Source organism: Ammospiza nelsoni, chromosome 4 (genome assembly GCF_027579445.1).
Source record: "Ammospiza nelsoni isolate bAmmNel1 chromosome 4, bAmmNel1.pri, whole genome shotgun sequence".
NCBI classification, from domain to species: domain Eukaryota; kingdom Metazoa; phylum Chordata; class Aves; order Passeriformes; family Passerellidae; genus Ammospiza; species Ammospiza nelsoni.
Genome location: NC_080636.1, coordinates 75,332,524 through 75,347,598, shown reverse-complemented (window position 1 = coordinate 75,347,598; position 15,075 = coordinate 75,332,524). Strand labels below are relative to the sequence as shown.

At 36.0% G+C, this 15,075-nt stretch overlaps 1 protein-coding gene across 1 annotated transcript in view; it reads right to left on the bottom strand.

The window, feature by feature from the left end:
• GALNTL6 (polypeptide N-acetylgalactosaminyltransferase like 6) overlaps positions 1 to 15,075 on the bottom strand; it is a 419,272-nt gene that overhangs the window by 221,688 nt on the left and 182,509 nt on the right. The window contains exon 4 of the mRNA XM_059470678.1: positions 3,798 to 3,964. Coding sequence (XP_059326661.1) covers positions 3,798 to 3,964 — 167 coding nt within the window. The remainder of the gene's footprint in view (positions 1 to 3,797; positions 3,965 to 15,075) is intronic.

The window sequence follows — 15,075 nt, the reverse complement described above, 5'->3', positions numbered from 1 at the left end:
TTCCATTTCAAACAACCTTCTCACAAACTACAAAATCTTCCCAGAAAAAGAAGCCACTTTGAACACGGCTCATTTTCCCGGAAACCAGAATCACAAAACTAGAGCTGCACACAAAGCCACAGCAGATAACGACACAGAGGTGCGCTGCTACTTCAAACAAATATAAAGGCTGATTTTCTCTGGTAGGTTACACTGAAACTGATAGGTCTTTAACTTTGAGTTTGAAATACAAGGCTTATGTGAATCAGGTACTGGATCTGCAGCCCCAAATCCATCACAAAATCAGAAACACTTTGCACACTTTAGTACATAAAATTATGCACATCATTAAAATGTACTCTTACCGTATCCATAGCTTTCTAAGGCAAGCTAAGTAGAAGACTATTATTTTCCTCTCTTTCATAGTGCTTGTTAAGTGACAATGTATTTATTTTACATTTATTAGAGCACCTACAAACTTCAGATTCAATCCCCTTTCATCTCACCAGTACGCCAACATTCTGCCATTTGCATTTACAATATAAATCAAAGCTGTTATTTTTGCTGAAATGGAGTTCCACTAAACCAGACATTTTTCTCCTACCTGTTGGTTCACCATTTTAAATACAAACACTCTCTTATAAATTACATGAATAAAGAGATCTTGCAACTCTGTACCTAAATCCCCATTTCCTCCTATCATAGGTAACTTCTAATATTCAGGTAGTTTTTTTATATTAAATCTGTCCATAACCAAATATTGCACTTTCGTGTTTCATAACATTTCCTTACCTCCCTCATAATACCAAGCCTTTAATCTGCATTATATTGATATTTAAAGATATGCAGCTGTCCTTTTATTTTTGTAACACCTAAATGTCATAATTTATGTGGAATATTATGCATGAACTATCTAAAGATTTAGGTTCTGATCATAAAAGCCAAAGGAGTGCATATGAATAAAATCAAGGCATATAAGTTATTCTGCGGAAGAACCAGCAAACTCCTGGTATCTATCTGTTCAGTAAAACATTTTCATCATTTGTTATTAAAAGTTTTATTCAGTGCATTTCAGTATTTATATTGGCATTAGTTAAAAAGGAGGAAAAATGCTGGAGCCTTTAAAAAAAAATCTTTTACACAGCTTTCATATTTCTTCTTTTCTCATTTACTGCTTCTAATAGGAACTGACTTTTCATAACTTCCCAGATGTTTGTAAAAAGGAACAGCAGGATTAATAGAAAACTTTAAAGAAAAGTGTTTGCCATTTAATCACTATTTTAAAAATACCATTGTCATTGAAATACCTCATTTTCACTTTTGACTATTTACACATGATGTTTAGGTTGCTAACAGAAAACTCTCCCCTTATAATATGAAGTCATGGAACAAGAATAGCATACATTAATAACATTTTTACTCACTTTAATAACATATAACTGATTTCACAAAATAATAGCAATTTTTCAGCTATATGGCATCTGCAGCTTCATGAAGAAATTATACAATAAGGAAAAGAGATATGAATTTATCACTAATCACTTACTGCCTCAACACAGCAGTAAACTTTGCTAGCAATGATTCTATGAGTTCTGACAACATCGAAACATACAACCTTCATTTTTTGCCTAATCTGGCTTCAATATCTTTTATGCTGCTTTACTCCTATCAGTCTTAGAAAGGTAACTAAAGGGTAAAAGAATCTGCCACTTCCTAAAAACAGGTTATTTTATGAACTGGGAGGGGACAGAGCTAAATATCAGTCAGCATTTTCTTAACATAAAATAATCCAACTCTATTGTGTGTGACCACCATATAGAAGAAGAAAAAAGAGCACAAGAAAACACAATATGGTCTCATTAAAGTAAAATTTAAAGGATCACAAATACAAAAATTAAACCAACTTCAGGTGTACCAAAATTATTCATCCGACCTCAATGTTACTGAATTCAGAGTAGAGACTGCAGCAGATTTTTCTTGTGTTATCTCTCCTCTTAAAACATACAGTACCCAGTATGTTCAAAAATAGCAATCGTTCACATTTCTGAACTTTACTTTAATAACACCTATAAACAGAAGTACATAATTTTACTGGTACCATAATTCTAGGTCCAACTTCATGTAAGTCTGCTTTGTAGACTCCTTTCAGTTTTTCAAACTTCTATTAAACACTTCTGTTAAACATTCCTATGCTATATGAACCACATCTTCTAGCTAGAAGATATTCCACTGAAAAGTCAGATAGCTTTGTATAACTGGAAATGAAGACGACTATGGAGATTTTTTATAGAGTTAGAGCAATAATATTACTTTCAGCAGAAACTAAGTTAGAGCATGCAAGAAAGAGCAAGAGCCTGTTTACTGGCATTAATTCTTTTTCTAATAACCAGGAAGTAGATAAGCTTTACAAAACACTAGCATATTTTAAAATGCATCAACAGTAGCAATTATGTTCTTCATTAAAAAATGCTACAGTATTACCATATTGAGCAAGCACAACCTCAATAGCTGCTATTTCAGCCAAAAATTAAAAAAAGGGTGGGGGAAAGAAACCAGCTTTTTTACTTGTCAGATACTTCATAAAACCAACTTACAGACTTCCCTTTGAGCTGCTAACTGCTAGGAAATTGTTAGCCTGCAGAAACAGCCCGGGTGTGCTGTTTTATCGGTCTGATTTCCAAAACTTTCATCTGTGGTCTAGATTTCATAAACATAGAATAGTCAGGACTGTACTCACTTTACAATTTTACTTAAATTGCATTACAGATCGAGAGGCAGTTCATCAAAGGACATATTGCAAGTAAACCAGCAGATATGAGAGGGCAAGATAGATGTGTGCGGCATTTATCTTTCTAAACCCTGAAATGTCAAGTTAAAAAAAAAAATCTTACAAAAATGGTTCTGCTACTGCAGCGCTCTACTAATATTTCTCTCACTCACCCGGGGGCTTCTTAAAACAGTAGGTCAGAATCTGCTTCTCTAAGTTCCTAGCTGTGACAAAGGCTTTAAGTAAAACATTAGCTAAGGTTACAATTCTCTCTTTTGCTATCAGCCTACTCAGAACAAAGCCAACATACATACCAGCAATGGATGCTTCAACAGAAACAGAAAACCTAGCCCGCAAAACACCAAAGTCAAAGGTCTTCATGCTTAAACTTCTAAGGGATGAACTCAAATCTAGAAAAAAAACCAAAACTATTTCCCAGTTCTATATCCTTATCAGGAATTTTACCTAAAGAACTGTTAAAATTCATTTAAGGAACTTGATGTGGTAATTTTTTCCACTGCATTCAAGAAGTAATGGTAGCGTAAGACATTAAGTGATTGATGTTTTCTTAATTTTACTCTATATAAATGATGTAAATTTTGATCAACTATTCCAAAGCATTTTTTCACATTTCATTCAAAAGAGCCTCATTTTTCTGTATGGCTATTTTCTACTAGATGTGAATCTGCCTACCTCAATAAAATTCCAGGATCAAAAGCTAATGAGCTGCATCCAAAACGGTCAAAGTTGATGTATTTTCAGAGTAAAAGAGAAGTATAGGGAAAATATGAGGAAATATTAAAATTTGCAGTATTTCAGCAATAACATTCAAAATACAGCATTAATAAAGCCTAGTTAACAGTTGACAGTCTCTCCTCCCTTTGACATGAATTTCAGTACTCATGCCAAGTAGAACAAAAGCATCTTAAAAATGCTTATTCCTGCTAACAAACAAAGGGTACTTCAAGGCTGTTTTTGCATCCCTTTAGCTTCTCTCTGGACCACACTGCAGTATAAACTTCAAGTTAGAACAACACCAGCCGGGCCTCACCTCTGTCACTGAAGTCATCCACCAGGATGATCTCTGCGATCAGGCTGTCTGGGGTGCGGTTGATGATGCTGTGGATGGTGCGCAGCAGCGACGTCCAGCCCTCGTTGTGGAACGGGATGATGATGCTCGTGTTGGGGAGTGCCTCCAAGTACACCTTGTGCTTACAGCTGCAGAGGCAGGGAAATAATTGTGTAAGCGTACTGAAAATCTGAGTTGGCACATCTTGTCGTCCATTTGGGCCATCCAACAAACACGGTTTCTGGCATGAAATCCGACAATGCAATCGAGAAGTAATTTCATGTGAAAATAGCTGGAATGTTTAAAACACACTGCTTATAACACTAAATAAATTGGAACAATTACGGAATTTAAGTGGAATGAGTGAAAAAAAAATCTGTCTGGAATTATTTTCTTTCACTGAAAACTTTTTCCTATAGTATGACAGATGACACATCTTCTATGATAGCATTTCCAAAACCCATATCCTCTTATCAAAAAGAATTCCAGAACATAATATGAAGCTACTCTGAAGTGATTGGTCTACAAAGAGATAAATTCTGGAAAACAATTCAGTGTTATCCTGGGTGATATGAGCTTACAATACAAAAAACAACATCCACACATACAACTCCAACTTTGCATCTACAGATCCAAAATGATTGTTCCTATTAAGTATAGAGATAAAGCAACACACAATTCTGCAAGTGTGGACTTATAAACAAGGAAACGTAAACAAACTTTCATATTGAAAGGAAAGCACCATACACTCAGCATCTTAATTGCACAGCAGCTATGGAATATCCATGTTTAACCTCACTGTTTTCAATATTGAGTTGTTTACACATTTCAGAAAGAAAAAAACGTAACACTAAAAAGTAAATAATGCCCATGCAAATCAGTGTCTCCTAATACCCAAAAATATTTTATGACAAATGTTTAGATTACTGCATCTGATAGGATTGCATCTTTCATGTTTTGTTGAAAAAAAAGAAAAAAGGAACACATTCCTCTGTTGTTAACAAAGCCTGGCATTTTCACCTCTGGGGACAAAGTAAGTGAACGATTTCTCATTCCTCAAAAGAAAGTCACATCCTGATAAAGGTATCCCTAGAGCAGAAACCTGCCAGCTTTGCAATAAACAAACAAAATTAAAAGTTTAGCCCTGCAAATTCTAGGGTTAAAAAAAAGTATAGATATCTTTGCTCCTTGTTAGGAAGTGTAACTATGCATATCAACAACTGCTACAGAATAGTTTTAATTTACATATATTTGCAGCTTAGTTTGCATTTCCTCTTTATAAGTGTCATTTAGAAATCAGTATTTACCAATACACTATACAGCTACCATACTGATGAAACGTTACAAAGAAATAATAAAAACTCATAGCTAATATAGTTGTATTTGCAAAATGTTAACTGTTATGTAGCTATAAATAAACTAACTAGATTTTAGATACTTCACTATAAAAAAAAAAAAAAAAAAATTTAAATTTGTAGTTCAGACTTTTCTTCCTAAAACACAGTGCAAATTAATTTAATGACAAGCCCTTTTCTGAAATAACCACTGTGGAAACATTTTAGTAAGTAGCTTGCTGGTAAAACATACATGCACATTGGAAAATGAACAGATGCTTTGCAATACTGTGAAGTTCTGGAGAAAGCAGTGCTCATTATCTAGTGACAGAAAAGTCTAAGTATGTATATTTACATGTTTTGTGAAAAAAAGAAAATCCACTGCAGCAAAAGAATTTAGGAGAATTTTTTATTCTTATCTGTAGGAAGAAGTAGAACAAATGAAGTCCATAACTAATACATTGTTGTTTCAGGTAGCAAACAATGAAAGCCACCTACCAAAACCAACACCTATTGTTGCCGGCTGTCTGTCATCAGTGACGCTTCTTGGACTAGAACAAATGCAACTAACAGACACACATGGAACTCTCACGCTATTTTTAAAAGCAAAAGTTTTTCCTTTTTGACCATTTTTGACCCCTAGTAAATATGATTTCAAACTAGTAAGTTTTCACCTCCATAAAACCCCAAGTCAAGCCAAAAAAAAAAAACCAAATCAAGCAAAAGAACTTCACATATGTAAGACTAACAACTTCTAAAGAGTAAGAGAAAAAAAAAATACCCAAAACACCCAAACACATCAAAATCCCATTTATTTTTTAAAAAGTCACCCCTCCAGTACAAGATACCTTTTGAAAGCAGTTGTACTGAAATTTGCATGGTTAATATTGTAACCTTATGCATGTAAGGAGGAAGTAGGTCATTAAATTTGGATATTCACATTGAATATCCAGAGTGTCAGAGTAATAGCATTATGTTAAAGTGTTGAGAAGGAGAAGCAACACTGATGCATTTAGTCTACAACTATTCTATTCTTCCTGCTGAACAGACTGATCTAAAACAGAGCCACACTTAGAAGAGGAAAGCATCTAACACTTTCTTAACAATTCTCCATCATTCAACTTTGACCTTTAATCCTCATTTACATTTACTTTTGATTGCCACTGTAAAAGTATATGTGAATTGATTTCTAGCAAAATCCACAAACCACCAAAACATCCTTTTGTGTTTTTATCAAAAAAACTGGCCAGATTTCAAATTCATGGAAATTAAACAAACTTAATCATTTTCTGCTAGGTTTCATAGCAGTGTTTTACTTGCCTTTCCTCATCAAGTGGAATTGTGCTCATTTTTAGCCCCTTGCTCTCTTGTCATGAGACTCGAACAGCAACAGACGATCACTGTCTTAAAAAGCCTTACATGAAATCCATTTTATTTGAAGTTCTATTGAACACTGTCCATAGCAGAGGGCAGCTAGCTCTGTGCTCTGATGGGCTGCAGGACAGAGCTGATGAACAGCTGTCATGTTCAGAAAAGGCCCAGGAACTGCCACAGAGATGCAGTTAGACCTCCACAGCTGAGACACTGGATGTGCCATGAGAATAAATCTATGTATTTTCATGAGGATAAACACTTATAATGCATGCACCATTTGTTCCAAGTCCACAAGTGTGCTCTTCATATCCTGAGTTTTAGAAGTGATGCCAAACACCCTGGCTACAAAAAAGACTACTTAGAAGCTACAGACATTGCTTCTTCTTTTAAAAGGGAAATTCTTGAGCCTCCAAAGAAATGAGACGTTGCAATTCAAGATTCTTACATATTTCCTGAAGAATGCAATCTTACCAAAATTCACTAAAATAAAAAATAAAGCAAGGTTTGCTGTAGAAAGGAAAAATGCTATGTGTAAAAGATTACCATAACCTCATATACATTAGGTAAAACTGTCTAGATTATGGTAAAATGAAACTGAACTGACTACCTACAGAAATATTTTAAATACTACTGAGTAAAATAATATTCTTCCCAGAGCCTAAAAATTTTGGTGGAAAACTCAGTCAAACTTGTATCAGTTTAGCAAATTACAGTACTTATGGCACACATGAACTCCAATTGTCATCTTCACATAAAGACATTGCAAATTACTTGCACACTAGGTGAATGCAGACTTTATATGGACAGTAAGTATCATTCAGGTAGTTTGAATGGCAGAATGAAGTGTCCAAAGAGCACAATGACTTTCACTGAGGCTTGAAATACTAGAAAATCTATAAAGGCCTGGAAATAAATCCTAAAATCAATACTCAAAAAAGGTTAGTAGATATAAGATGGACAGATAGGCAGTTCAGCCAGCTTCAGTGAAGTAAGGGTTTGCTCCAAGACATAACTCAGTGTAGAAAAGATTGCAATGTACCTGATGTCAATCAACATCATTAAGCTCTCCTCTTAATTATGAAATTATGGTTCAACTGATAAAGGCAAATATATTACTGTATAGCTTTAGTATCATATCATATTTTGATTAAGGAATTAAAAAAGAAAAAAAATCAGAGGAGAATTGAAAAATGGATACAAAGACTAGGTCTTTCAAAATAATTTTAATAGGAACTTATTATTTGCAATTTTTGGCTTGTTTCTATCAAGACTAGTTTTTTGCCTTAGTGACACTTTAAACTGGATTAACTTTTAAAATAAGATATGAGGACTCTGCACTAACAAGACTGATTTAAATAGCAAATGATGATGAAGACAAGTTATTTGAGTCTGTTAATTCAATCTACATATATATTATAAAATAGCTTGTTTGAACGAGCTATATATTAGTATAAACACACAAAGTTTCAAAAGGAAAACTTGTCATGATATTTTATAATTTTGGGATTGAGGGCAGAAAACTAAATCAGTCTACCTGAAATTAGGATACGGAACTGATTTTTCACTTTGGCTTTGATCACTATAATTTCCATGAAAGTGTTTTCTGTAATCAGCCCTGGCTACATATGTATGCTCATCATTCCCATACTGATAAGAGGATAAATACTTAAGGATGCTAAGAACACATTATTTGACTAGTCTTCCACTGTTTTCACTACATTTTTTCCTCACTTGTATCCTGACTTCCATACTTGTGTTTCTTCAGATAACCAAACAGCTCAGTCCAGCAATATTTTTAATGTTTGGTGTTTGAGGCACCACTCATTCACATTGCTCAGAAACCTCACAACTGCGTCTTCCTCAGCTAACCTTGTTCAGCTACAGGAATAATGCAGCCTCCTCTTTAGAGGCTGGTAAGTGATCATTGACAGACCTGGAGGCCTAAGTGCTCAAGGTTTGATGCTGTCTTCCACAAATTATTCCAAGAAACCCTGATCAGTCAGCTTAGCTCACATCTATGCCTGCACCTCTGGGCATGTGCCATGCTACACCACCAGCACCCAGCCCAGTGCAGCAGTAAACATCCCCGGCACACCCTGTGGCTCATCCTAACTGAACAGACCCACGCCTCCAGTCTTCTCCAGAGGGTGAATTTGGGATTGTTCCCAGCTCTACAGACTGCCAGACTAGGCCGGTGAATTTAAACAGCTTGCCCATTTCACAGCCAAGACTGGAATCCAGCAACGTATGGGCATGTTATCTCTCTTGCCCTTTCACCACACAGTCTCATCAGATGCAGTAACCTGCCAGCTCTTCTCTCAAGAGCTGTAAAAGGCAGTGGCCTTCAGAGCTTAGTACCTGTAATACTGATCATCTTATGGAATTCCTTACCAATACTTTTCTTATTGAAGACTGGGAATCCATTTTATTGCTGAGCTCCACAGTGACACATTTGACCACAAAAAAAACAAGGAAAAAACCTAGCTCAGCATTATTCCATACAGCAAGTTAACTATTAAACCGAAATTATTTCCTTCTATAATATAATCTTACTGCATGCTGGTCCTGTCATACAGGCAAACTGAGAAGAGGATGCCCATGTCATCTCTAGGTGAATTTTTTTAATTTAAAGAAAGTGCATAATTTAAATTTTTGTATTTTTACACAATGCACTCATCCTAGACACTTAGAAATGCAAAACCCTTCACAAAGAGTTCAGTCAAGCAACTACTCACCTTTTGGTTGTACTTTTCCAAACAAATAAATGGCTGGCACCATTTTTATGGTCAAAATATTATTATTTTAAGCTCTTTTGAAAGCAGTTATTTCTAGAGTGCAGTATCGAAATGCCTGGATCAACAAATTGGGTGGGACTAAGGGGATGAAGAAGCAGCAGTACATATCTGGGACCCATGGCAGGAATGCTATTCAAGGGGGTGAAGAACCTGACGATTGAAAGTAGAAAAGGGATCTACTCAGCACAAGTCTTTTCTGCATAATCTTAACAAAATACTACAGACAGGCCTTAGTAATGTACAACAGAAGCTTTCCTCAAGATGTTTCTTTTATTGCATTTAAACATAACATATTTGAGTGCAGCATGCTAGCACTTAACCATGGAACAACACTGAATAATAGGTTCAGTATCCAAGGTTGAAAAACTGAAAATTTCTTGGCATAAATAATAGATTTCTTCAAGCTTATTTACTGAAGCCTTGAGTCTCAGAATAACTTCTGTGTTAAGCCTGAAATGTCTTGGTTGATACTTAGCAAGAAAATAACCATGATAAGCAGCCCTCACCCTGCTAGTTAAGTAGCTCACAACTGTATTTTCTTACTTAAGACATTACCATTCAGAGCAATGTGAGTTTAGAAGAGGACGTGAAAGGAGCATTATGCATTGCCACTGCACAAATACACAGAATTATTAAATAACACTAGCAATGTGGACTTTGCCAAATAGTATTTTATAAATGCCAACACTCGTGTAAAAAAAAAAGGACCCAAACAACCAAAAACTAGCATCAAATGATGAATAGGCTGATTAGTTAAATACAATGTCCTTTTCAGGACTGTAATGAATCAAAAGTTATGAACTTTGAATTATGCTTTCAAATATTGCTCTCCTCAATCAGTTTAGTATTTTCACAACATTTCAGAACTTAATATCTGGTATTTCCTATCAAAGAATATCCCTACATCATTAAATTAGTCCCTCAGAGACTTCTGGATGAGATTTTTACAAACAGAGGCCTGGTCTACCAGTGCACGAGCTGTTTCCACATTGTGAAGTTGTACTTACTGCTTTGAAAATCAATCTCTGTCCCAAGAATCTCCTTCCTCTCTCCCTTCTATTAGAAACACAATTAAGCACTAATCATAAGTGATTCAATTTTGTAACTCATTACTGTTTTGGAAATCAAATTACTTTACAAAAAAAAAGTTGAATTTATTTGAAAATAATTTCTACAGTAAAAAATTAAATATGCATAGTTGAAAAATTAGAACTTTTCACCAGATTTGGATGCTGCTCCTACAGTTTTGGAGCTGGGTACTTGGAATTCAAGGCTTATGCATAGAAACAACACACAGATAGACTCTTTAACTTGCTTTAAAACATACAATATCAACTTTTTTCCTTTGAGATACAAAATTCTTCTGTAGGGTTTAAACAAGAATCAAAACCAAGTTTCTGCACAAAATAATTTCAGAATTGGCTTCAAAGTTGCATGGAGACTTTCAGAAGGTTAGAAAGAAAATAGCAAGAGATTACTCTATTTCTGAAATATTACCCTGCCTGAGGAAGAAAAAAAACTGTTCCAGAAACACCATGAAGCTATCTGCAGGAGGCACCTTTAAAATACAACCTGAAAGGATGACTATTCATAAAAAGAGCAGTGAAAAGGAGTTAAAATCACACTTATTTCTTATTCAGTACTAAAAATTCTAAGACTATTATGATTTCATTTTGTATGTTAGCCTACTCTACTGGGCATAAATAACAGGTTTTTTTTGCTTCAAGGAATAAGAGTTCTGCTTGCTTCCCTTATAACTTTATATTTGGGGGGAAAAAATGTCCTCATCACATGAGTTTAAGAAAAGATGCAGAACTTCCAAATCATCCCCCTTTACAGCTTCACAGTTAACAGAAAGATGCAGAATATACTGCCTCTGCAGAAGACAAAATGAAAGAATATAGGCTTCTAAAATGATGAGAAAGGAGAGCTGTGCTGGCACCGTTCCAGCCACTTGACAGCAAAAGCTGATTGATAAAAGCAGCAATTTGCTTGACCCTGTAGACATATCAACAATGTTTTATGCACCTAAGGGACACCACTGGCAATGCTCTGGTCAGTTACCAGGCTCTGTGCCTTCCAAACACACCCACAGCCTTGAAAACTGTCCTGAGAGATAATAACAGGAGAAGTTAAGTGTCTCACAGACATCCCTTTGCTGGATTTAGGAAACAAAGCAGCAGCCTACTACTGCAATTTCTGGATCATAAAAGTAGCCCATCTCTAATTTTCTTCTCTTATAGGAAGTGCCAGAGAAAGTTAAAGCAAAACAAAGATTTTCAACCTTTTTTCCCCCCACTGGCTTTGTCAGCTCTCGCTCTCTTAACTAAGCTGCTTTTTCAGATCTGACCTTTTCTTTGCCTTTATTAAAAGAAACTACAGCACCCACTGAGCCCCCAGGTAGTGACAAGACCTCTCTAAGCTACCAGAACAAAACATTTCCCAGTGAAATTTACATAGTAATTGTCCTAGCCTGTCAAAGTATTAAATTTACAGCAACAAGCTTCAGTCACACCATGTTTCTGTTCCAATCTAGTCTTGTCAGCTGAGCCTGATTAAGTAGTGATAACTAGTAATTTCTCCTGCTATTTGACAAGGCTGTAAAATTAGCTTGGGTGTGAGCTGATGGCAGGGAAAGTAATCTTTATTTTCACAGTGACTCACAGCTGGGAAGAAAGCAGGCATTACTGCGTATGGGCCTCAATAAATGTCACAACACTTTACTAGAACAAATAAACCTCCTCCAAAACATAAGTAGGATTTTCATGAAAAAGAAGAAAAATAAATTGTACAGTAGAAATTGTTTGTGAAATTGCTATTAAATGCACTATCAACGTGTCTTGGGAACTGAGGAGGCAAAGGCCTGTGCTCTATGTAGACTTCCCTCAGCATGGAATTCATCAGAACTGATGGAGCTGAATTAGGGGCTTGTTACTCTATGTCAAATTGCCTCATTTTGGCCTGTCATGTACAGTTTCTTCAGTAGCACTCTCTGTCTCTGAAGAAATCAAAGTCTGAATTTGCCTTGCTTTGTCCTTCAAACCAAAAAGTTCCTCTAACCAAGGGAAGAGCCCAAGAGTCAGATAAACTCTATTGACATAAAGCACGTTTATGTTTACAGAGTTTGGTTTGATGATATAGTGACTTATAAAATCTTCATCACTTATGGAAAGATGTTATAAATTTCAAAAATCATGAATATATTTTAAGGAATTTATCTACGCACTATATGTATGAAATCTAGGAGGCTTGGGAAATAATACATGTAGTCATTTCATACTATTGCAAAATTCCTCATTAGCAAGTGCACATAAGAAGGCATCCTAATACTCCAATTATATTTTAGCTTAACCTTGCACTTTTTTACTTGTGAATTCAAAAATAACATCAGACCAATTTATTTACTATATACACAAGCAAACACAAACAAAACACCCTCAAAACACTGTGTTATTCCTCTGATCTTCTCTTTAAAAAAAATCTAGTTAAAATTCATTAATTCAACCCTAGCATACTTATCTGATTGTCTCTCACAAGTAAGGCCGACCTCAATAAAAAGACCATCAATAAAAAGATCATCAATAACAAACCTCTATTTCGAGTCTAAGGTCATTTTCATGGCTGAAGAAGAAACAGGATTAGAATTCCGGTTTTTGTCACTTGAAAGTGCATTTTAAAGCAAACTACTTCAGGAAAAAACCAACCTGTGACATTCTATTACCCTTTAAATTTCCGTTCCTAGTTATCTTATTACCACTTGCCCTTATACTCCAAAGGCACCCCATAGGCTTCTAGGAACCCTCTAAAAGCTCAGCTACTCCTCCCTCCTCAGCCACTTTTGCATCAGTCCTCAGGTACTTCTCTCAGTTGCTGTGATATCATTCAAGAGCATTGAGACGAGCCTCAAACAGAGCTCAGTTCCCACAGCATTCAGGGGTACGCCCCCTCAGGCCCATGGACTTACTATGTCCACTTCGCTTAAGCATAAAATATTTTCAAAGACAGGCTCTCTGTGATCTACCATACCACTTCACCTCTCCTTTTCACTACAATATGTGGTCAGCCTTACACCTCTCAACACACCTGTACACAATAAAAGAGATAATGGGCAAGATAGGCCTAGATCTGACCAGTGTTTGTAATGCTGAAATCACAACTGGTAAGCAAGGGAACAAATGCTGCCAAAAAGCTGTTGGGCCTCATGGACCACATGTGCCAACAAGGTCAGTAAATTCTCATGTCTACTACCACATCCTGTGGCCAGCACGGCCTTCAGAAAATTGGAGCTCAAGAAGCTTACTCACAATCAAATCAGGCAAAATACAAGTTGTTTTTCCATTCCCGCATTGCTGCACATCTGCTGTCCTTTATTACATGAGGTGCAACAGCTAATTGTGTTGCCTTTGAGAATGTACTGCCAAGAGTGTACAACCTTACTGAGGTAAGGTGTACTGAGGCTCTTCATAAAACTACTATATTAACAACATATATCATCATGTTCTTCAATCACCTATGAACTTCAAAGATACAAAACCCCAGAATATTCCCCATTCCACACAAATCTTAGCAAAGTTGGATGTACTTTCCAATTTTACTGTTGTATTATTTGACAGTTAGAAGTTCAAGCTTTAACCACTGCCAAATGCTAATAGACTTGGCTATCCCAGATGTACAGAACTGGCTGGAGGGTAAATATTCTTCAGAATTCCTGTCCCTATTAAGTTCAGATTTCACAGTTATGTTTACTGCAGCTTGCTATCTTCTCAGCAGTGTGGTAGGATTTACTGGAGACTAAGGAACATGAAGGCATCTAAATACATGAGAACTACTTCTCTCCATGTGAATAAACAGATTATTTCTTTTATCAAATAATTTTCAGTAAACAGAAACAGTCCCATCAGGCTTGGACTCTTCCCACTGGCCTATTTAACACTGCAGCCCGTTTCTCAATAAAAGGAGAGTTGAGGAATCATCAATCTTCAGCCATATTTTTGCTGCTGCTGCCCTCAAAAAAAAAAGACACACTGGCACCCAGAAAACACTTGGGAATTATTCCATGTTATTTGTTCCTATCAATACATATCCTGCAGAGAAAGTGACAGCAGGCATGACAGAGACAGAAAGCCACAGGTTTTCTTGGGTATAAAATATTCCTGATCCTGTTTTGAGGAGCTGCACTTCAAATGGGATGCCCTGCAGCAATTGCAGAGAACAATCTGGTCGGGTTTGGAAATGGGGACACTGCCTATCATGTTTTGGACCACATGACTTTTCACATTGTTCAGCAAATACACAAAACAGTTTGAAAAGCACAGTAACAATCTCTAGCTTTTCCACTACCCACTGAAAACACACCTTGAGTTTAAGCAGGTTTCTCTGTGGCCAGATAAATTTGGCTAATACGAGTTATCAGCAATATGAAGCAATGCAATGTGTATGTGTGCCTGAAGACATTTCTGATTCCCCAAAATGAATGAGAACTAGAAAAAGCCTTCTACTATCTTTGTATCTTCTTCACCATATCATCAAAAATTCAACAGATCAACAGAAATAACAATTACTCCAATAAGATTTGTTAAATATTTTTAAGTTCAGCATACTTAAATAGTTAATCTTATTCTTTTTTTTTTTTTTTTTTTAGCAAGGCAGGACAACCCAAGCCTGTCTTTAAGATGATAGACTGCAGAGGGAATTAACTGGAATTTATCTTGCAGCATTGGATTAAAGACAAATTTATGTTTTAGGGACAATATGCAG